This window comes from Muntiacus reevesi, chromosome 5 (assembly GCF_963930625.1).
Source record: "Muntiacus reevesi chromosome 5, mMunRee1.1, whole genome shotgun sequence".
In the NCBI taxonomy this organism is placed as follows: Eukaryota; Metazoa; Chordata; class Mammalia; order Artiodactyla; family Cervidae; genus Muntiacus; species Muntiacus reevesi.
Genome location: NC_089253.1, coordinates 105,407,169 through 105,429,477, shown reverse-complemented (window position 1 = coordinate 105,429,477; position 22,309 = coordinate 105,407,169). Strand labels below are relative to the sequence as shown.

The window sequence follows — 22,309 nt, the reverse complement described above, 5'->3', positions numbered from 1 at the left end:
GTCATTAACCTGGCTGAATTTAGAATCCCTTGGGTAATCCCCGGCCCAGTCCTTAGGGAGTTTCCATCTAATTGTTCAGTGGAGGGCCTAAAGGCGCATCTCCACTTTCACTTTTTCAAGATCTCAAGTGATTCTGATGAACAGTCAGAATTGAGAATTCTTGATTAAGTCATTTGTTTTAGGCCCCTTTACAATTAAACTGTGTGTGTGTGGGGGGGTGGGGAGTGGTGGCCTAACAAACTTGATTTATGTACTTTCCTACTGTTGAAGGCACTAACAGTAGCTGGAAGGAAGCTAAGAAAAGTCAAGGGGATGGCTGGACATAAAGGGTAGATGGGTGGGCAGTTAAGGGCTAAGACTGGAAGGTCACAAGATAGCATCAATGATAGTTTCTCCCTTTTTGATCTTTCAGATCCAAGATGTCTTAAACCTTACATTAGGTCATGAGCAATTCAGATTGAAATGGGTCGGCTTCGAAGTGAACAAAAAATAACACGTCTACCGTGATCTGGAGTCTCCTTGCACAATTTTCCCTGGATTTTGAGTGAATTTTAGTCTTTTAATTCCTAGTAGAATAGAAGAAGTAACTAGATATGTGAGGAGGTTAACTGGTGGAACTTCAGAACTAAACTTAGCATGTAAGAAAACTGCTTATGGGACCTGCATCTTGGGGTTTTAAAGAATGAAATAGGTAAGCAGAAGATGGGGGTAATGTGGAAATAATAACCTTGAGAATAATAAACAAATAAGAACAACAACAGCAGAAAGTCCCAACTAAACAACACAACCCTGAAACAAACCCTGTTAATCTACTGAGGAATTAAGAGAGGCCAGTACTGGTCTGGAGTGCTCAGTGGGGTTATTCTTCCATTTTCTATTCAGTTACAAGCTGGTAAAGAAATTTCAAATTCTCCAGAATGAGGAGCTTTTTAAGAGTGTTGTTATAATACAATGCATGTTATCTTTGCCCTTCAGCTAAATATTTTTTTCCCTGTAAGTTGGGAAATTCTAAGACAAACTGTTCTTCACGTTAAAATATACCTTCAGCATAATGTTCCTACATATATTTTGTTACTGGTTTTTCTCCAAGTGTCCTAATCACCCAGATGACATGCTAGAAATCAAATAGTAATATGTCAAATACAGTAGCAACCTTAGTCTGAAATGTTTAAAGTTAAAGTTTATTTGTATTCTTCATAGGAATATCAATAAAAGACCTCAAACGTATCTATATCTGTACATGTACAAGAACCGTCAAAAATTATTCACAGAACAAAAATAAATCTTCTTTTAGAACAAACCCAGATAATGAAATGCTGATATGGATCTCACATATGGAACAATCTAAGTGCTACTAGCACAAAAATATGGCTTTAAAAATAAAATAAAATCTTGGGTTTTGTTTCTCTAACGTGTATTTCTCTTTCTTGAAATAAAAAATAAATTATTTAGAGCTATCATTGTAAAATAGTCATGTGTTTTAACACACTCTTATTAAGGCCCTGGAGATGAAGAACAAAGTCAAATTTAGAAGGTAAGTTCCTTACAGGTGTGATTCAGGTTAATATACTGCTGTCTGCTTGAGTTAATGTAATGAGGAAATGTCTAAGCACCAGTAAAAATTTAACCTTTACTATTTCAAATTATCTGCAGGATAGTGGTCATTCAGTCAATTAGTATTTAACCTTTTGGTGAACTGGGAATTGAAATTTTCCCTTGGGAGTGTTGAAATGACATAAAAGTGATATTTATTCTTAAATTTTTGTACATCCCACGCAGATGATTGAGGCCTCCTAAAACACAGTTTCTGTGAAAATCTTTTTACAATATATAAATCTGGTTTTAAGGTTCAAACATTTCCTGGGAAAAAACAAAGGCAATGAAAACTAAGAACTGAGGAGAAAATTAAAAATGCATGCTGAAATATGGACACAAACAACCACTTGGCTTTCCTTGGGTGGCTCAGGGCCAAGCCTTACTTAAACACCTGAGGATAAACAGATCAGGAACCAAAGCTACTTCTTTCTAGACTCTACTCTCAGATCAGTGACATTCAACTTTATTTCTATGACTTCCCAAGGTATCAATAATGTTATCTTGGGTTCTTGAGACAATGTCAAACCAAGTCAATTTCAAGTCACTTTAACATATATACATATAACACATATGGTACATTTTAAAGAGGAAAGAACCACTGTCGTACAATCTAACAGATGAGGGCATAAAATCTAAAAATCTCAAGGACATTTGAGAATCACTGCTTGATGAGATGGATTGACATTCAGAAAAAGGAAGCCCTAAGAATCATGTGTTTGCGTGGGTGCCCATGTCATGTTTCTACAGAAACTGCCTTTCTATGTATCTCGTATATTTTGAGATTGGGCAAAGGATAATAAATCCTCCTGTTTCCTTGAACCCGTTGGGCTTTGAAGAAGACTGCTGTGCATCAGCCCCTTTTGGATCATGCATCTTCTCAGGTTCTTTCACTCTTCATAAGTTATTTATTCTACCTCATGCAAATTTCATCACTTTTGTCCTTCCTAAACTCAAGAGCATTCATAACTGGGTCATGACAAGAGAATGCTTCTAGAACTAATAACAATCACTCAAACACAAAAAGAGAGTCTACTTAAAAATTTAATACCCCAACATATCTTGCTTTTAAAAAAGGAAACAAAATAGGTCCTTTCAGTGGACATATTGATTAAAAAAAAAAGTATCCCAAATCCTTGGCCCTCAGGTAGGGGGTGGGAAGGCAACTATTTACTGCTGAAGTGAGCAGGAGATTTCACTATTAGATTTGAAAAAGGGAAGGGGAAATGAAGAAGAAAGCCCTTTTGGTTTTCCATAAGGTGTAGAAGATGACCCCCAGAGAAGTGGCTGAAAGTACAGGGAAGCTGTGGCGTGGGCTCCAGAGCCGCTGAATCAGACCCAGTGACAAATCTAGTCTGGTGTCAACTCTAGTCAGGGTCACATGGGCCTTCGGTCATCCCAAGGAGGATTCCTTCCCCAAGTTCGGTCCCACAGCCAGCCTTCTCAGAAACTCCAAAATGGAGATAACTAGCACTGAACCTAGATGGAAGGCAGAACAAACTGTAACTGAACTCACGTGATGGCGATGGTCCTGCTCTGGGGCTTCCAAAAAAGAACTGCTCTCAACCCGGTACATCTCTGAGGCCAGACAGAGAACTGAGGGTCGGCAGAGCTACAGATCTGTAAACAGACTAAGATCTAAAAAGCTTTACCTCGAAAGTCAAGTTAATTCTCAAGGGCATACAGCAGTCCTAGATAGTTAAGCCTACTTTTTCTTTCACTGTCCAGCACCATCACAGGGGATGACAGAAGTGGACCAGAGAAAGCTAATTCTGACCAACTCAATGACAAGCAAAAAAGGCCAGTTACAGCAGCATCATGACCTCATTTTACCACACTTCCCTTACAACAGACTGCCCTAGCGCCCAGCAGAGCCTTGGTAACAGTGCTGGGAACATATGAGTGCTCAAATGTTTGTCTTAGTTACCTAGTTACAATCTCCCTTCCATCAGGGCTTGTACTGCAGAGACTTGGAATGTGATGACCTGAAGGAAATGTTATTCCTTCTTGCTGCTTCAGTTCAGAAAGCATATTGCTCCAGTGAAAATAAAAGGGAAGTATCAAGCTCTTTCCCTAAATCCTGCCAATGTTGTCCTTATTAATGGCCTAGTCTGGTTGTCAGCTAGACAAAGCATTCTGCCAGCACTTCATCTGATTTCCAAACTCCAGCCTTGGTCCATGCTGCACCCCATCATGCGGTGGCATGTTGGGTGTTAGAAGGCGTGCAAAACATGCACCTCCTCCTAGTAAAACAGAGGTGTGTACTTATCTGGGCTGAAGAAAAGCCAATTGAGCAATACCGCCATAAAAATTATTGACTATTGCTGACTTTTTCCATACTTAAAAAATCTTTTGGAATAAATTCTATAAGACTGAAGCATTCTCTAAACAAATACTCAGAAAAAATATTCAGACAGGAATAAGCTCAAAGGATAACTTAAAATTTAACATCTGGCAACTACACTGAACTTCTAGCTTACCTCTGATTTTATTATTTGTGTGTACTCTTTCGTCTTCATTCAAGGTAACCTGATAATAACAGAGGGCTGCATAATCTATACAAAAATTTTGGGCATCTAATCTTCCAAACGAGGCAGCCATCTCCGAAGCTCACATAATGCCAATAAGATGTATTGTATCCATCAAAAACATATTTGGTTCTGTGTGTCTCCCCCAACCCTCCAAAATAGTTTATCAAACCTCTGTCATCTATACCCACTACCCGAGAACTTCCAAACCTCAATGCAAGACATCACCAACGATACATACTTAAGGCCACTGAAACTGACCATTCTTTTATCAGGTTTTCTGAAGGCTTTTATAGAGAATGGCTAGAGCTGAAAATAGTCACAAACAAGAACAGACCTATGTTTACATACCCTCTTCCCCCAACACGGAGCACTATTTCAGAATTGGTAGTTGTTTTTTTTCCCTATTCAAATAAATCATGCCAATGTTGTCCTTATCAATGGCCTAGTCTGGTTGTCAGCTAGGTAAAGCATTCTGCCAGCATTTCATCTGATTTCCAAGGCCACAGTGTGTGATTTTGGCCACAGTGTGTCCTCAACTTGGAGGGAAAGGGGATAAGAATTTATAAAATCATGACCAGGGGTCAAGAAAATACACAAGTGCCAAAACACGTGGCATTATGTCTGCAGACCCGAGAAGCACACCGGGCAACTCCTGTTTTTGACCTTCGACAGGCAGGACTGGGGACGTTATGGGAGGGACATGTTCCAAGAGGCTGTGGGTCGGGGGCCATGTGAGGTTGTTGAGATACAAGGTCAAACACAAAGATCTATCCGAGGGCAGTGCTTAAAAGGTCAGAATGCAAGTCTGCGGCACAGCAGAAAGGGAAGCTCGGTGACTGTTGGGGCTTCACCCAAAAGGGGACCCGATAAATGTTCTCTTGTCCCCTCCTTTGGAGTCATGTGGAAACACTCACTCCATGCATATGGCTTCCCCAGGTGTTTCTTTCTTCCTCCCTCCTCTTCCTTAAAAACAAAAAATTCTCCCTCCCCCCCAAAAAAAGAAAAAAAAATTCCCTAAAGTTTATCATTTAAAATACACATCATTAACTTACTTGAGAAATGTGGGTGCTTTTTCAATATAAGCAATTGCTTAGATCTTGCTTAATGAGATTCTAACTCCTTGTAACATTAAATCCGACAGCATAGAAGGCAGGAACTTTTCCTATTTGTGCAGTTATACGTACATATGTGTGAATATATGTGTATATATACTTGTCTATATACTATCTGTCTAACTTGTAACATTTCATACTTCTGATAATCAAGGTTGCATTTAAGATGATGTTTCACACCTCTGGGAAAAAAAGGAAGTAAATGATCTTCCATAACTGTTTCTGTCCTACAATAAAGCCATGGCTGACAACTAGTGAAACTGGGTTATTATTGCCAAATCTACAAAGAGCATGGAAATAACAGCTGGAATACGCTGTCCTCCCACTTTCAGTAGTTTATTTTTCATTAAGAGTAATCATGACTTTTAAGAGAGCAATGCTTCTGATTTGGATTTCTTGTCCAAATTTAAAAGAAGAAGCAATTTAAAAGTGAAAGACTGAGATAAAATTACCCTGCCCCGAGACCTGCTAGTACACTGGATAAAATCTTTATCCCAAACCAAAGTTGTAACTTACAAATAGAAGAAAAATTTTTAATAGGAACTATTCAGAGCTTCCTGCTATGGTATGATATGGTTAGCCCTTTTCTGTACGGAAGAAAGGGTGTTTCTTTCAGACAGCTTATGGACAGTAGATTTGAATAGCCTCTCCAGGGGAGAGTAAACCCTGTTGGTGATAACTGCTCCCACCATGGGGGAGGAAAGGGCAAGTGGGTGTGTGAAGATGAAGATGGTTTCTAGAGACACAGATATTTATAGTTTTGTAAACTCTAAAGAGGAAAAAGAACACCTTTTATTACAACTGGGGTTAAAAAAAAAAAAAAAGCCCCCTACCTAAAGTGGAAAAATTTCCATCTGCTACAGACAGAAGGAAATGAACATCAACAGGAGTTCAATAGAAACTACTCCTAGAGTCCGGTTTCGATGCAACAGCTTTTCTCTGGGTCCTCTGGAATAGTCTGTCCCCAAGTCAGATTAGCTGTCCATGTAGAACCAGTCCCGCTTGATCAGTGGGATAAACTGTTTCACTTGGATCTTGGTAATTTTCATGTTTTCCTACCGGACAAGAGAACCAGAGCGGGGCTTTTAACCTGGCAGATGAATCCCTGAAAAATTCATTCTGACCATGTCCTCTTGCGGCCCGCGTGCTCTATCAGACAGACACGTGGTCTCTACCTACGGAGCGGCCGGCCTCGGCTCTCATTCACGTACACAGCTCCTACATTTGCTCCTCTAACAACTGCAGTGCTTTCAACAAGAGGACAATAATAATAAAAATAGCAATAGTTAAAAAGGTAATCTACATTATTAACTTCCTTTGGGTATATTACAGTGGTATTTTCTGTACATGGTCCAGAACTAAGTTCCCTATGTACACAGAGACGTGGACTGGGGGTGGGGGAAGCGCCGACCTTGGCAGTCTCAGCCTTATGCCCTGAAAGACAAGGTTCCTTTCTTCGTTCCAGACGTGCTCGCCACCCTGCTGTTCTGAAGCAGCGGCATTCTGTAAACCTGGTGGGGCTGGGGAGAGGGCTGGGAATAGAAGAGTGGGGACATTTCCTTCTGCCTCCTCCCACAGTCTGTCTATTTGTGAGGCCCGTCCGTCAGCAGCTGCTGTTTTTGAATTCACCATTCTCCGTGATGGAAAGCTTGGTGGGGTTGGTGGGGGAGATGCCATTTCGGACCTGCATGCTGTACCGTTCCTTCACCTGGGTCAGCGCGCTCATCAGTCTGGTGTTGGCCGAATCCAGCGACACGATCCGTTTTTCCTACAACACACCAAGCGGGGCTTTATTCTGGCTCCATGTGGACAACTGCGCCGTAACGCTCTACCAAATGACTGTTCTAATGCTTCTATCAAACAGCAGTGCACATGATGCTTCCCAGACAAATGGAACGTCTCTGCCTCTTTCTGCGCCCGAGTCAGGCCAGCTGCCCCTGGGCCCAATGGGTTTGTGTTTCTTTTTCCCCTTTTAGCATTGCAGGGTTTGTTACTCATCACCCCTTGGGGCCCTAAGACATCACATAAAAATGACACCATGTGTTATTCAGACTATGAGACAGAGGTGTCAAGCTGCCTTGCTGTATTAAGTGCTTTGGGTCAAAACTTAAACACGGGAATTAGGTGGCAAAGAAAGAAGCACCAGAGGTTTCATTTCACAGAGGAGAAGTGCATGTGATCTATGGGTTCTCAGCCCCCAAAGAGGGCACACTGGTCACATGTGGAAAGATTTCACATGGTGCTCAAAACTGAAACAATACATGGTGGCAGTTTATAGTCACTGACAAAGTGAGGATGCGACAGCAAGAGGGGGAGGGAGCAGCCAAAAGCTAGACCAAGGGGTTATTTGAATGTGGGAAGGGAGATGTGGCCGGAGGGGGATGCCGAAAACATAACACATGGAAACAAACAGAGAACACAAGCTCCTAGACTCATTCCAGCTCAGAGGTACTCCAGGAAAGCTACCCAATAAAGAAGACTGCTTTCATTTTACTTTTGAATCTCAGAAAGAAAGAAAGAAAGAAAAAAAAAAAAGCCTTCGAACCAATACCTTGGAACCAAAGACTGTTGAATACACGCATAAAAAAAGAGGAAAAAATGGAGGAACAAAATGGCAATCAGAGAAAAGCAGACTCACCTAAATTTTAAAAAAATAAATAAAAATCATCCCATCAAAATGTTATTAGTTTTGCAAAGACTAGGAGAGAAATCCTAATCTTAGCTTCAGCAGCTAGGTAAATCATTCTAGACCCTTTCCTACATGAAATTGCCATTTTTCAGAAAACATTAAAAAAAAAAAAAAAGCATGTGAGGAACAACCCCCCCAGAGCCAAAAACAGGTTTCCTACCCAGGGATTGTTTTCATTTACTCAGGGAAAAGCACAGTAAGAAGAGTCATGGTCAGGGTGAGAGAGGACACACAAACGTCCATGTGATGGATGCTATTCCTCGTTGTTACAGGAGTAGCTCCACACGGCTATGAGCAGCACTGTCTGCTGGGAAACATGCCGCCCAAGATGCAGAGGGAAGACCACTGCCCTGGGGGGACATTTAGGGAGGAAAGCATATACTGGGTTGGCCAAAAAATTCATTTGGTAACAGGGTACAAAAACTCAAATGAACTCTATGGCCAACCCAATACAACAGTAGCATCAGGTAAGGCTTCCCTTTAATCTTCTGCTTTTGGGGAATCTATATGGAGCAGGGCTGGTGGCCACAGTTTCAAATGTATGAAAAAAACTAGCTCACACTTGTTAATATCAATAAATTTTTTTTCCTTTCCCTGATAAAGAACTCAGGGGGTAAGATATACATATATAAATCAGCATTATTAATTAAACAAAAATCTAGCATAAGATTTATACTCTCAGAAGGTAACTTGGTTTTAAGGATAAGCAAAACTTGAAAGAAAGAAAGAACTACAAGGCTTTTAAAAAGATAATAATTAAAAAAAAAAATTACAGCCAATGGAGTTTACCCAGGTAACAAGTTTAGATCTTGTAAAAGTCAATAAGTAAGGGTTGGCCGGTGACTACCAGGGAAAACGGGGTGGGAACCAGATATGATGTTCCCCCCTACTATGGTTAGAAATGATCTCTAAGCAGAAAGACTGGTAATATCTCAAAATGATTAAAAAAGAAGGTATTTCAGTATTAGGATAAATTATAATGTCCCAGTTCTAAGGAATAAACGATTCTCTAGGGTTGACCCAAAGAAATTAGGCATTCATGAAAAATTATTTGACTCTTAAAGGGTCAAAAAGAAGGTTAAGAATGGCTGTATTTATTTATTTCCTGCAAGAGTAACAACTAAAGTCAAGCAACCCTTTTACTCAACAGCTGAAAACTTCCAAGTGGACAAACTCCCTTTGTAACGTCCCCCCCAAGTGCCACCCTTTCAAAGTAAAACAAACAAACAAAAATCAAACAGGGACTTTTAAAAGTCAAGTTCAGTTGGCAAAAGATGGCTTGACATTTTCATTCTGCCTGGCGTGAACGGCAGAGCCATCTAGTTCCGGCCTGACAGGAAGGGCTTTGAGTGTGGGGAGTGCAGGAGCTGGAATGTGTAGGAGGCCAGTGCACCGGGCCAGGGCTGGGAACTGCTCAGCTAGAGAACGGACGGACGGGGTTACTTGCCTGTTTGCATAATCTCATCTCCATTTATGACCTGTAATTTAACACAGTGGAGATATCACTTGCAACAGTAACTAGGCAGCTGCTCGCTTCTCCTAGGACGCCCTTCTCTGTTCTCCATTTGAGTCACCTGGAGAGATCCCTGGAGCAGGGAGGCAGTTGGGGTGGAAGGCAGCACAGCCTCTGGTCTGATGTTTAAGAAATGACCCCTTAGTACCATCACCAGGATCTCATCTCCTAGGGCAGGGTCACTAGGGGAATACTCATTATCTCCCAGTTCCAGTTAGAAAGTGGCTGACACCAGGGGGGCCGTGGAGCATGAACTGACTCTAGGAGATGAAGAGGCTGGATTCAGGGACAAGCCTGGTCTGGAGGGGCATATGGCTGCTGAGAGAGATGGAAACACGTTCACTGGGTACCTGTCCTGTCTTGTTTTGGGAAGTGTTGGGCCCGATGCTAGTATAAGGAAAGCAAATCACTTCAGAAATATTTTTTTAACTGCCAGTGGCACCAAGGCAGATATCAGGGGCATGGAAGTGTGCATTACCTCGCTGGGAAGTTTTTACCCCAAACATGTCCTCATTCTAGCAAATGGTGCCAGAAGGGTTGTTCTGCTCCATCAAACACTTAAGATGTTAGGTTACCTATTCTTTCAGAGGAAGAGGCATTTGTTACAAAGAACACCAAAGGAGGACACCAAAGGATTTTCACAGTCTTCTGCTAGAAAAAGATTTTTTTTTTTTAGAAAAAGATTTTTAATGTGTCAGTGAGACAGCAGCTGGAATTGGAAATCCCCTTCCTTTTAAGGAGATTATAATTTTTCAAAAAGCTAGCTTTACTGTTTATCATCTGTGCTGCGCATCATGTGATGGTTTTCAAAATATGGTCTAATGGATTCTTCAAGTGTGCTTTAGGGACCCAAAGTGAGCCTCCTCTTAAAATTTACTATACAGTAATGCTTGTGTTTGAATGTGTAATTTATGATATTTAGCTAACCTGGATGTGATTTGATCCATTATTTGAGAGAAGTCCTTGTTGTTGAGTGGTCAGTAGGAGCAGCTGGAAAGGGATCTACGGAAGGTGCCTCTGGTTCCACCAAAATAGTCCATAGAATCAAACCATTTGAAAACCATTGCCTTGAGGTATGGACCCAAACTACTGTCTAGTTTAGCCAGACTATAAGTCTGACATCGACCAGTGCTTTGAGGATAACAGTTCTCCCTTTCAGGAATGGTGACACCCTCCTGTTAACTGAGAGAAGGTCCTTACTTCCCAGAGCTTTTGAGCCCTGATGAATCTGTTTCCCTCTTTTTCTTTCATCTGCTATGCCTATGACTCCTGCTTCATGTCCAGCCATCTTATCCTAGAAATCAAAATCGGGGGCAGGGTAGGATAGAAATCTTCAGAAGCTGATGATGAGACTGCCTCAACAGGCAACTAGGATATCAGACTGTACGCACACAGCCACGAGTGGGACACCCCTAAGCTCCCTCTGCTCAGCTGCCACAGTTTTAGACCAGCGGACATGATTAAAACAATCTGTGTTATCTCATTAGAACTAAAATCTATTTGAGTGTAGTTATTCATAGAACTCTCTCTCATGTTGAAAATCCCAACACTTACCAACACTAGTTTTCCTGACTAAACTGTCTTTACCCAGGCTTTCTCTTAAGCCTCTTGGATAAATGCCTGTCGAGATAGCCTTGTCTCTGCAATCCTTCCTTCTCTGTCATCCTCCCTGGGGACACCTTTAAAGAAAGGACCAACTAACAACTTTCTTCTGATTCTTAGGAGGTCTAAATATCTGGAAACTAGAGTTCAAGGGTCCAAATCATTCTGGGAACCGTGCTGACAAGAGAGCACTGGAACTCGCACTTGACTTCTGGGTCTTGTGTATATGAGGGAGTACAGGGCCCAGGACACATACTTTCCACGGTGGTACTTTCAGCCTCACTCCCTATTCCTTTGAAAAAATGTACCCCATCCCACATTAGCTCTGTCAGGAGACGAGAGTGGGAATGAAATGTGTGTTTTCAGAATACTGGGTGGCTCTACCATAGACTGACTACTGGCTGAGAAGGAGAGAAGAAGGTAGGACATATAAAGGCCTTGCTCCCATTTTTATTTCAGACCTTACAGAAACGATACGATACTTAAGGGTGAGAAACACAAGCCTGGCTGGGTGGTCTTTAGAGAGGGGATATATTCAGTGGCCAAACCAGCCACATCCAAACGGCACTTGCCTCTCATTATTTGTTTTACTCTAAGAAATACAACCGTGTTTTGCACTGAAAAGATGAAAAGGCATTAGAAACACTTCCTGGGTTTTGCTCTGAGAACCTGTGAGGAGCCCCTGGCCATCACCGTGTTGTTAGCATCACAGGTAGAAGCTACAGGGAGCAGACACCCAGGTTCTGATCTCATCATCCGTAAGAGGCTCTCCAAGCACAGCACCAGTGGAGAAGGGCGGCCACGTGAACCCCAGGCACTGATGCCTGTCACCGAACCAAAAGAATAACAAGGCAGGGTACCTTCTGCAGCCCTGTCTTTCCCCTGAAGCTCAACTACTGTTTGGGGCCAGAGGCTGATGGCACAGTGGACGTGACTGACGAGACCGTGAACGTCATAGCCAAGCAATGGTCAGTGGAGGTCACAAGCCAGACACATGCAGTGGACTTTTCACAGGTGCCCCCCTGAGAGAATGCCCTCCTTTCCAGAAGGAAAGAAGTAAAGCCCGTCATGCAGGTTGAGATTTGTAGAGCACCTGCACTAAAGCACGCTAAAACTTTGCTGGATTAACGGATGCGTCACCAGTAAAGGAAGGAAAAGGTCGTAGAGGTTGCAAAGAAACATTTAAAAAAAATCCGTGAAAGGTAATGCCGAGAACTTTTCAATGATCCACTTTCTGTTATGTGCCTTGGTGTTTGCAAGGGATGGGAAGTCGGGAGATAACAGTTACGATAAACCAGGTGCTTCCGCTAGACTGAGAACCTGCTTACCTGTGCATCGATTATTTTTTGCTTTGCATCAATAACTGCCTGCATCTCAGCATGATCCTTCTTCAGTTCCTCCTCCACAGCCATTAGCCTAGAATGGGGCAGGAAGGAGAGACCAACACCTTCAAGCAGCGAGCAGGCTAACACGCAGAACAAGACACCCACACTCAGGACAGCTCAGAGTCGCCACTCCTTCCCAGTGCAAGATCTGCACCGGGCTCTGTCTTCTTGCCTGCCTTGGGAAAAGACATTCAGAGCTGACTCCTCTCCTGGGACTGGATCCCACGTTTCCATCTCCTCTGCAACAGCACTCTCACCATCATTATCTCCCTCTCTTCTATCAGATCCTTTCCTCAGTACAACTTAGTTTAAAATAGCAAATCTGACACAAATCAAACCCTCTCTTAATCTCCTTACTTTGCAACAGTTGACCTTTCCTTCCCCTGAACAGCTAAATGTCCTCTGAGTGTACTCTACACATAGTAGGTCTACTTTTTCCCTCATGCATTTCATATCTTAATCCCCTGATGTTTAACTCCATGGAAGGGCTCTCAGTAAGACTGCTAAATTCTTCTGTGCTGCTAAAACAACAGACTTTTTCTGACCTGCCCATGGCACTTAACAACCCTGAAGCACAGTGGCTGTGAGCATCAAGCTAGCTAGCTTGACTACCTGGCTTCAAATCCCAGTTGCACCACTAAGTGACCTTGGGCAAGTGACTTAATGAATTTGTTGCCTGTTTCTTTATTTCTAAGAGGAGAATAATAATAATAATGCTGACCTCTGAGGTTGGCATTAAACAAATTATTAGTAACAGATCAAACAAATTTTACTTGTAAAGTGCTTAGAAAAGTGCCTGGCCCACAGTCAGTGCTATGTAGTGTTTGGTAAAATTGCCCCCTCCTTTGGTCTTCCTTGGACGTCCTTGGCCCTCTGCCTTGATTCTCCAGCCCTAAAGATGCCCAGTGTCTTGTTAGACCTCTCTGGACTTGCAAAAAGCTAAGTTAGCCTTGGACATTGGATGCTGACACTTTTAAAATTCAGTTTTGTTCTAAGACCTTTTAAGTGAGTCACTAAGTTTTAACTGTTTCTAATTGTTACAACTAAAGGAAAATTGGCTACCTCTAGCCTCAAAGGAAGTGCACTAAAGTCTCACATGTGGGAAAGTGTAAGAGATAGAGCCAGGCTTCACCCTTGTACAGAGTATCACCGAGGACCTGCAGTGCTTGCTTTAGGATCCTCTAGCCATCATCCCACCTCTGTGTGCCCCGAGCCAGCCCACGTCCGCTGCCAGGCAGCCTCTGACCTGCTGATGATGCTCTTCATCTGGCTGTCCTTCTCCTCCTGCTGCCTGCGCAGCCGCTCCTCGCTGTCCTCCAGCCGGGCCTTGTACTCCAGCAGCAGCTTCTGCATCTGCTGCTCCTGCACTAGCAACCGGCGCTCATACTCCTCGAGTCGCCGGCTGGACACTCGCAGGCGCTCCTTCAGTTTGGTGATTTCCTGTTCGTACTAGGGCAGAGGAGAAAGAAACGTTAAGGTGTTAGTTGCTCAGTTGCATCTGACTCTTTGCGACCCCATGGACTGCAGCCCGCCAGGCTCCTCTCTGTCCACGGGATTCTCCAGGCAAGGAATACTAGAGTGGGTTGCCATTTCCTTCTCCAGGGGGGATCTTCCTGACCCCAAGGATCAAACCCAGGTCTCCCGCATTGCAGGCAAATTCTTTATCATCTGAGCCACCAGGGAGAGCAGAGGAGAAGAGGTGCCAAAGACAAGGAGAAAAAAACTGGAGTTACCCTGGTTTTAGGTGTCAGTGATTGATTTTTTTTTTTTATCAAACCCTACTGAACTGAACTGAGCTGAACTGCAGCAGTGTAGCTGGATGTTGTCTGAGTGGCCACTCCACGGGCTGCTGATACTCTTCACAATGATCCCCAGGCATACATGGTGATGGAGGCCTGCCTGCCTCCTAAAATGATGTCTTAACTCAGCATTCCAAATCTATATATTTATATATCACTCTCCACATTAAACTAGAGGTTGCTGTAAGCCATGTCTAATCTGTGATGGTACCCAACGGGAAAAGGAAAAAAAAAAAAGGCGGCCAGGCAGGCACTTAGAAGCTTAAAATAAACCAAAAGCCAGCTGTCTACAAGAGAAAGGTTTCTGTAACATCTCCTGCGTTGTAGGATCTCTGGCATGGCTTGACTCATCCGCTTGCCATTCTTTTACCCTTAGAATCAGCCCTTTAAAGAGCAAGCAGCACTTCTGCAGTGACGAGCTACTAAATCAATAGGTACTTTTATAGCACAACACATTGCTGCTGCTTTCTCCCTGCCCATGGAAGTGTAAAACACTCAGGCCACAGGCTTTAAGCAAAAGGCCTACATGTCCTCTGGGGCTGATTAATACTGCCTCTTGGCCCATTTTTATGATGTTGTTCATCTGCCCAATTTGCCACTGCTTGTTGGAACACATATATATGCCTGTTTTCTCACCAAAGTTTTATATGACAAACTCTCCCTAAAGTTTCATAGAATTCAGTTGGTTATCTGGTCCTTTCTTGTACAGAAGCTGTTGTGGTTGGGGTTTGAGTAACTGGAATGTCAAATTTCTGGATGAGGTAAGAAGCATTAAATTTTCCTTTATGTGGTCTACTTAAATTCATTAGTCATTAATGATAAACCTATATGTTGCTTTGTAAAATGCAATGTATTTTCACATCATATCTCATTTAATCAACAATTGGACAATTAGCTTCTGTTTATTCCATTGTCATGGTCCTAAACTATGCTTATTAATCCAGAAGGTCAAAGATGACAGTTCTTATACAGTTTGAAAAGGCAAACTGCATCAATAAGCATAGCTTTTAGGATTCTGCTAATAAATAAACAGAAGCTAGTTGTCTGGTTAATTAAATAAGATAATGCTGTACATGATGTCAAGGTTCTTGTGTTATAATCCTTTTTCTTCATGTCAGCTTTTCTTAACAAAATGAAACAAAATTGAAGCAATAATGTCTTTTTTTTCAGTTTTTTTCTTTTGATGTTGATGTCTTTTAAAAATCATCTATAGCATTACAAATTCTTTATCTAGAAAAGGTGAAAAGAAAGCAAAAAAAAGGTAAAATCATTACACAGATATAGAAAGGAAGTATAGTTCAAGGTAATTTTGGACATGTTGAGTTATACAGAAACACTAAATATTCACCTAAAATGACTAGAAATGAATAACAGAGTTTTCTTGAAACTCAGGCACCCCATATTAAAAAAAAAAAAAAATTAGAATGCATTCTCCCCTTGCAGTACAGCTTGAGGTCAACTTGATGAACATCTCTACACATTTTCACATGTAGCCACTACTGAAATAATATACATGAATATGCATAGAAAGGTTAATGTAAGAGGTGAAGCTGAAGTTGGGGAGATCACTTTCTTGGCTAGATGACCCTGTGGGTGGTCTATCACTGTGGGGACAGTAAGTCAATAAATGCAGACTACATCCTACCTTCTCAGCGTGCTTGGCTTCATCCTGATTTTGCTCAGTTTCTTCCACGTCCTCTTCATACTGCCCATTGTTCAGAACCCAGGCAGCTGTCCTCTCGACTGGGGACATTGTGGCAGAGTCCACAGGTGACTGAACCTGCATCAGAAATACCTGTTAGCATTTCCCGAAAGAGTTCATCTGCAGTTATGTTTCACAAACGCAGCTATTCTTGGAAGGCATAACTGTGATCCCTGTTTTCTGATAAATGCTCTCAGTTCTAAATAGTATTTTATTACTGCCAGGGTTGGGGGTGAGAGAAGAGGATATCCATTGGTATAAGAATAAATATTCAGAAATACTATAAACAGAAATCACTTCTAAGAATCTGCCTCCCCACACCACCACCACCCCCAACCCCCAAAGAGGAAAAGCCAAGGCCTTAAAACTGTTAATTAGTCCAGTGGTTTCATTAGGTCATTACCTAATGAAATTACAGTGTTGACAGAGGAGAGAAAGAAAATGCAACTTGATGGTTGATTGCTGGGGTGAGGAAACACCTGTTTAACCAAGAACGCTTAGGAACCAAGGAACCATTTAATGCTAAACAACTCACAAGGTAGCTAACCGGTTTATATATTAGAATGCCAGATTCTTAATTTTCACATCAGCCATTCAGGGAAAGAGAAAAAAACACTTCTCGATACTGGTGTTTTGATGTTGATCATTTTTATAGAGCACTGACTTCTTGATGGGTTAAGATCCATAAGACCATATTTTACCAGAAAGTTTCTTGATGAATATAGCATCACAACAATGGATATCAGCCTAGTCCAAGGGATATTTCTATCCAGTTAGGATAGTTAGATAAATTGCCCTTTTGTAAGGACAACCGAAAAGGATGCAGAATGAAAAGAATTCTGGCCTTGAGTAGCAACTCTACCACTTACTCTGTTCCTTAATCTCTTAAATACTTTTTTCCAAATCTATTGAGTAGGGTTACCACCACCATCACTACCTATCCTGAGCATCTCCCTGGGGGTTCCAAGGATTGAATAATACAATGTATGTAAAAATTCTTGAAATCTCATGGGCAGAGGAGCCTGGCAGGCTACAGTCCATGGGGCTGCAAAGAGTCAGACATGACTTAGTGACTAAACAATAACGACTGGACATTAGTGCTTCCTCCCTAAACAATGCTGGAAATAGACCACAAATTCTTTTTCTCTAGCTCTTCTGAGAAACAGATAGAAAAAAGCATTTTTTTTGTGAGTTAGCCTTTTTATAATTAAAATAAATTTCTATTTTGAGGAGCAATACTCTATAAATATTTGGAAGGATTTTTCTCTCTCATGCAGAGCTATAAGCCTTAAGAATCTTTATCTTGTTCTGGAAGAAAACCTGGTTAAATTCTAAATATATAGATATTTTAAAATAAGGGGTATTTTGATCACTTTGAGGTTTAGAAAGACTAGATGAAAAAAAAAGTGGATGCAAAGGCAAAAAGGTTATTTGGGCGGACTTAAAAATATTCATACAAAAGTAGTAGGAGGGACTTCCCTTGGTGATCCAGTGGTTAAGAATCCGCCTGCCGATGCAGGGGACACAGGTTCAGTCTCTGGTCGGGGAAGATCCCACATGCCATGGGGTGACTAAGCCTGTGAGCCCCAACTACTGAGCTCCAGCACTCCAGAGCCTGTGCTCCCCAAGAGAAGCCACAGCAATGAGAAACCTGAGCACTGCAGCGAGAGAAAGCCTGTCCACAGCAACGAGGACCTAGTGCGGTCAGAAACAGATATAAATAAACTTTGAAAAAGTATGAAGGTGTTTCTTCAAGATTTGAAGAAGAACCTGGTTTGGGTGATTTATACAGATTATGGATATGCATCTATAGAAATGGCTTCATGCCTGAGGTACACATAAGCAACTGGGAATGAACTTCTAGAAATTCCTTCTTTAAAGCCATTTTCTCCGCTGTCAAGAAAAACATAAACATGTCTTAAACTTCAGTACCCTCAGTTCTCAAAGTCTACCTTCATCTCCACTGTGGTAGGTATACTTCTTATACTTCATTCATTTGTGTATCATTCTCATTACTTTTGTCATACCCACATTATCACAGACATTTATTATAATAATAAAACAACCATTTCCAGTTAGCTAAGCAATATTATCAGTAAAATCATGAGCTTGATGTTTTATATATGTTTATAAATAATTTATACTAATAGTCAAATATTTTTCCAATATACATTAAAATAATTACATGATTAATTAAATACCTTGTATGCTTAAATAACTTGGAGTATCACACTTTGGGCACACTGATCTATAGAATTCATTTACATTAAAACAGGCAATAACTATCTACTTCAAAAGTTACTATGAGAAACAAATGAGATAGCATGTAAAAGCAGTTTGTAAACCACAAGTTACTTCACACACACACACACACACACACACACACACGCACACACCCTAGGTTCTCCCTCTATTGGATTTTTAAAGTAGAGCACAATACATTGCTTTAATATTGGCAGAGAAAAATAGTTTAACAAGGGGTTTAGGTTTTACTTGACATATGTACACCTGAAAGGCAAAATATTATGGTTCTGAGTCTTTAAAGATTAATAGAAAGTCAGTACTTAGAGGAGACAAATACCTTTTTAATTGCATAATCTTATCACTTTACCACATAGGGTACAGCAAAGCTGCTTTTCTGTGAAACCAGGATTTTTCTATTCAATTGCTGCTTGAGATAAAGTAGTTGCTAAAATGAGTACCTTTGCTGTTTGTAATTTATAACTTCAAGGAAGGTAATTCAATAGCTTTCTGCTTTATAGTTAACAATATGTTGCTTGAAAGAACTTTCTTTCCCTGTGATTTGTTATAAGTAACTAATTATTGAGTGCCAATAAATGCACTACAAACTAATAGCATCCCTAAGAACATACTAAGGAGAGATCTTAGCTCCTAGAAGCATATTGAAAACAACTTCTTAGGTAATCCGGGCACTAACTGTAAAGTGAGAAGTTGTAAAAGCAAGAGTTAGTTCATTCCACTGGTGGTTGTGGTAGCTACCATATCATCAGGGGGACTATGTCCAGTGAATTATAAGAGTGTACAATAGGAACTGGGCATTTCAACCTATTCCTGTTTTACTGGTTGAATCTGTTTTTCAACCAATTCCTAATATATATTCCTAGCACTTTGCATGGCCTACGGGGCATGTATGCTAAGTCACTTCAGTCGTGTCCAACTCTTTGTGACTCTATGAACTGTAGCCCACCAGGCTCCTCTGTCCATGGTATTCTCCAGGCAAGAATACTGGAGTGGGTAGCCATGCCCTCCTCCAGGGGATCTTCCCAGGGATCAAACCTGCATCTCTTATGTCTCCTGCATTGGCAGGTGGATTCTTTACTAACACCACCTAGGATATCCCATGGCATATGGTAGGTGGTCAGTAAGTTTTGAAAAAATAAACAGACTAATATAACTATTCCTTGTATTTATGATAAAACCTAGAAAGGGCTGACTAAATCTCTGCAAGGAGATCAAACCAGTCAATTCTAAAGGAAATCAGTCCTGAATATTCATTGGAAGGACTGATGCTAAAGCTGAAGCTTCAATACTTTGGCCACCTGATGCGAATAACTGACTCACTGGAAAAGACCCTGATGCTGGAAAGACTGAAGGCAGGAGAAGGGGACGACAGAGGATGAGATGGTTGGATGGCATCACCGACTTGATGGACATGAGTTTGAACAAGCTCCGGGAGTTGGTGATGGACGTGTAAGCCTGGTGTGCTGCAGTCCATGGGGTTGCAAAGAGTCGTACACAACTGAGTGACTGAACTGACTATAAAAACAGAAAAATAACACTGAACAATGAAATAGTTCTCTATACTGGAAGACAATGGAGGTGATTTTTATTTAAAAATTTTTTTTATTATAATATATTCTTCATTTGAAAGAACTAAATACTGTCTTTTATATTTATTCTACTGGTCTTAAGAATGCTGGTCTTACTTCCTAGACTCTCAACCCTTGAAGCACGGCAGCATATGTCACAGCATTTTTTTGTTTTTGAATGGTAGTGACTATGTCATTGTGCAATGGATGCTCAATAAGATATCATCCACTTACTATTACTTTGGATTTTCTTTAGAATTCATACCAAAGTACAATTTATCACCAGGAGAAAGATACCCTATGTTTTTCCTCCAATCCTTTGGAAGTATATCAAAGGGCTTTTCCTCAGAGATTGTTCCATCTCCTTTATAAGATAACAAAATTTATTTCCTCTAGTTTACAGTCAAACAAACTGAGAAGAGAGACTGATAAGTTGCTTAGTTGTAGCCTTCAGAAGAACATTTTCTCCCCTGACATTCAACAGTGGATCATGAAAGATGAAAAAGACAAAATGAAAAGGAGCAGGAATTCCTAACAGGAATATCATCCTTCTGAGATAGAGCTTATATAGGGTGTCTCTGGGGAACATAATTTTGCTTTAGGGCAAAAAGTGCCTGAGAAAGCAGTTTCCATTGATCTTAGTTAGCCTGGCTATGCTTGAGGCTGACTGAGAATAGGCCAGTTCCCTGTTTAGTTACTAGACATAAATAAGACGTGTTACTTTCAGCTTCTCCCTGATCTGAAATAATCAGGTTCCCAAAAATGAAGACCACTTCTGCTATCAACACCAAAGAAAGGGCTGACTAAATCAGTAAACTCTGAGAATCCTAGAAGAAGTTGGTTAGGGGAGGGTTCAACAAATCCCAAAGTGAAAACTGTAGCATCATTCTAATAGACTTGGCAAATACCTAGTTAAAAAGCATCTTCAAATTTGAATTTCTAAGGTTAGGTAATGTACTATATCTGTACAACTCATATATTGTAAATAAAGTCTATTATGCACACAGAGTACATGACAGATCAAAAAAGATGAAGAGGAAAATTATTAAAAAGCCAAAAAGGGTCAAAAAATTAAAAGATGGCTTCCTAAAATATTCCTTCTCTGTAGATTGTTCAACTTCCTACTCAGTGGATGGAGAAGGACCGAAGCTAGTTACACTGTCAACAACGGCCGCTCCTTTGTGCCAAGATACAAATGGAATTTGCATGGAACAAAGCCTCCAATAAGTATAAATGCCTGTTGAACAATCCCCACAAAGAAATCCTCCAGTATTGGGGGAGAGAAGAATTCTCCAGCATAATAATTTGCAATTTAAATATGTAAAGGAATTTATGTGAAAAATGTGCTGATTATATAGAACATCAGAGGCTTCATGGGAATGAGATGAGAAAAGCAAGCAAGAAAGAAAAGGAACCAAAAAACAACATAAGCTTGAAAGAATAAACTGTCTGCATAGAAAAAGTCAGTGTTAGGGAAAAAACAGAAATTTGAGCAATCAAAATACAGCGATTTCCAGTTTAACTGATATGACAGTGGCAGTACCAGCAAAGGCACAACCAGAGATGAATATTTAAAGTTGTGCTGGGGCATCTTGCTGTGGCTATGCCCCACTTCATGCCAATGTAACAGAGACGTTCCCAAGCTCATTAATGGTTATGGCTAGAAAGCATTTTAATTGGTGTCTGAAGACTATTTGCATTTCCTACCTTCCATCCATCTGGACAGTTTTCTATTCCCACATAGAATCATGTAATGCTTACATGATAGTGTTAAAATTCCATATAGCGGAGATATAAATGACAGTCAGTTTCAGGTGGTCACACAAAAGGCTATTTAATTTACAATAAATAGTCAGTCTGAATCATGGATCTTGGAAATCGAGGACAATATGATAAAGCAGGGAAGGGTAAGCATTCTTCTTTTCTTCTAGGGCTTGAATTAAGTCCAACTTTGAAAAGTAGGCAGAGGACCATCTGCCCTGTCTTGTCCCTCTCTGTCAATCTGATATTCTTCTCTACTCCGGATCTCATGCTTAGGGCCTTCATGTTGCACTTAATGCCCCATGTAAACACTTGCCTTTACACAGTACTCCATCTCTAAAATTACTTTTCTCTTCTCTCAATAAACACTTCAGTTCTCTGAAAGGGGCTGATCTCAACTAGAAGCTAGCATAAAAGCAAGTGTGCAAACTTATTCACAGTAAGATGTGAAAGACTGATAGCTTCCTAACATAAATTAAATGTATATATAATATATACATACACACAAAAAATATAGAGAAAAGCATTTTCATTTAAGGAAAAGGAGGAAATTATATAATATAATCTTTATGTAAATTTATATAGTATAGTCTTTTTTCCTTTTCTTTAAATGAAAATGCACATTTAATCAAATGAATTGATGACATTTTGGGAAATATAACCAAAAAAAAAAAAAGAAAAATTTAAGACTGAAGAAGTATTTCTCAGAAAAGAGCTGACGAACTAGGAGGTTTTGCCCAGGAACGTGGCTACCAGAATCTGCCTAAGTTTTTCACCCCTTCTTCTACTTCT

At 40.8% G+C, this 22,309-nt stretch overlaps 1 protein-coding gene across 6 annotated transcripts in view; it reads right to left on the bottom strand.

Annotated features, from left to right (window-relative positions):
- Positions 1 to 1,065: 1,065 nt before the first annotated feature.
- Positions 1,066 to 22,309, bottom strand: part of RASAL2 (RAS protein activator like 2) — a 383,638-nt gene continuing 362,394 nt past the window's right edge. Inside the window, exons 15-18 of one of the 6 annotated variants that reach the window (XM_065936111.1) lie at positions 15,870 to 16,004; positions 13,672 to 13,874; positions 12,369 to 12,456; positions 1,066 to 7,004 (exon numbers count right to left, since the gene is read on the bottom strand). In XM_065936111.1, the coding sequence (XP_065792183.1) occupies positions 6,840 to 7,004; positions 12,369 to 12,456; positions 13,672 to 13,874; positions 15,870 to 16,004 (591 nt within the window). In that variant the 3' untranslated portion in view covers positions 1,066 to 6,839. The remainder of the gene's footprint in view (positions 7,005 to 12,368; positions 12,457 to 13,671; positions 13,875 to 15,869; positions 16,005 to 22,309) is intronic. The other 5 variants (XM_065936112.1, XM_065936113.1, XM_065936114.1 and 2 more) reach the window with 5 other exon arrangements.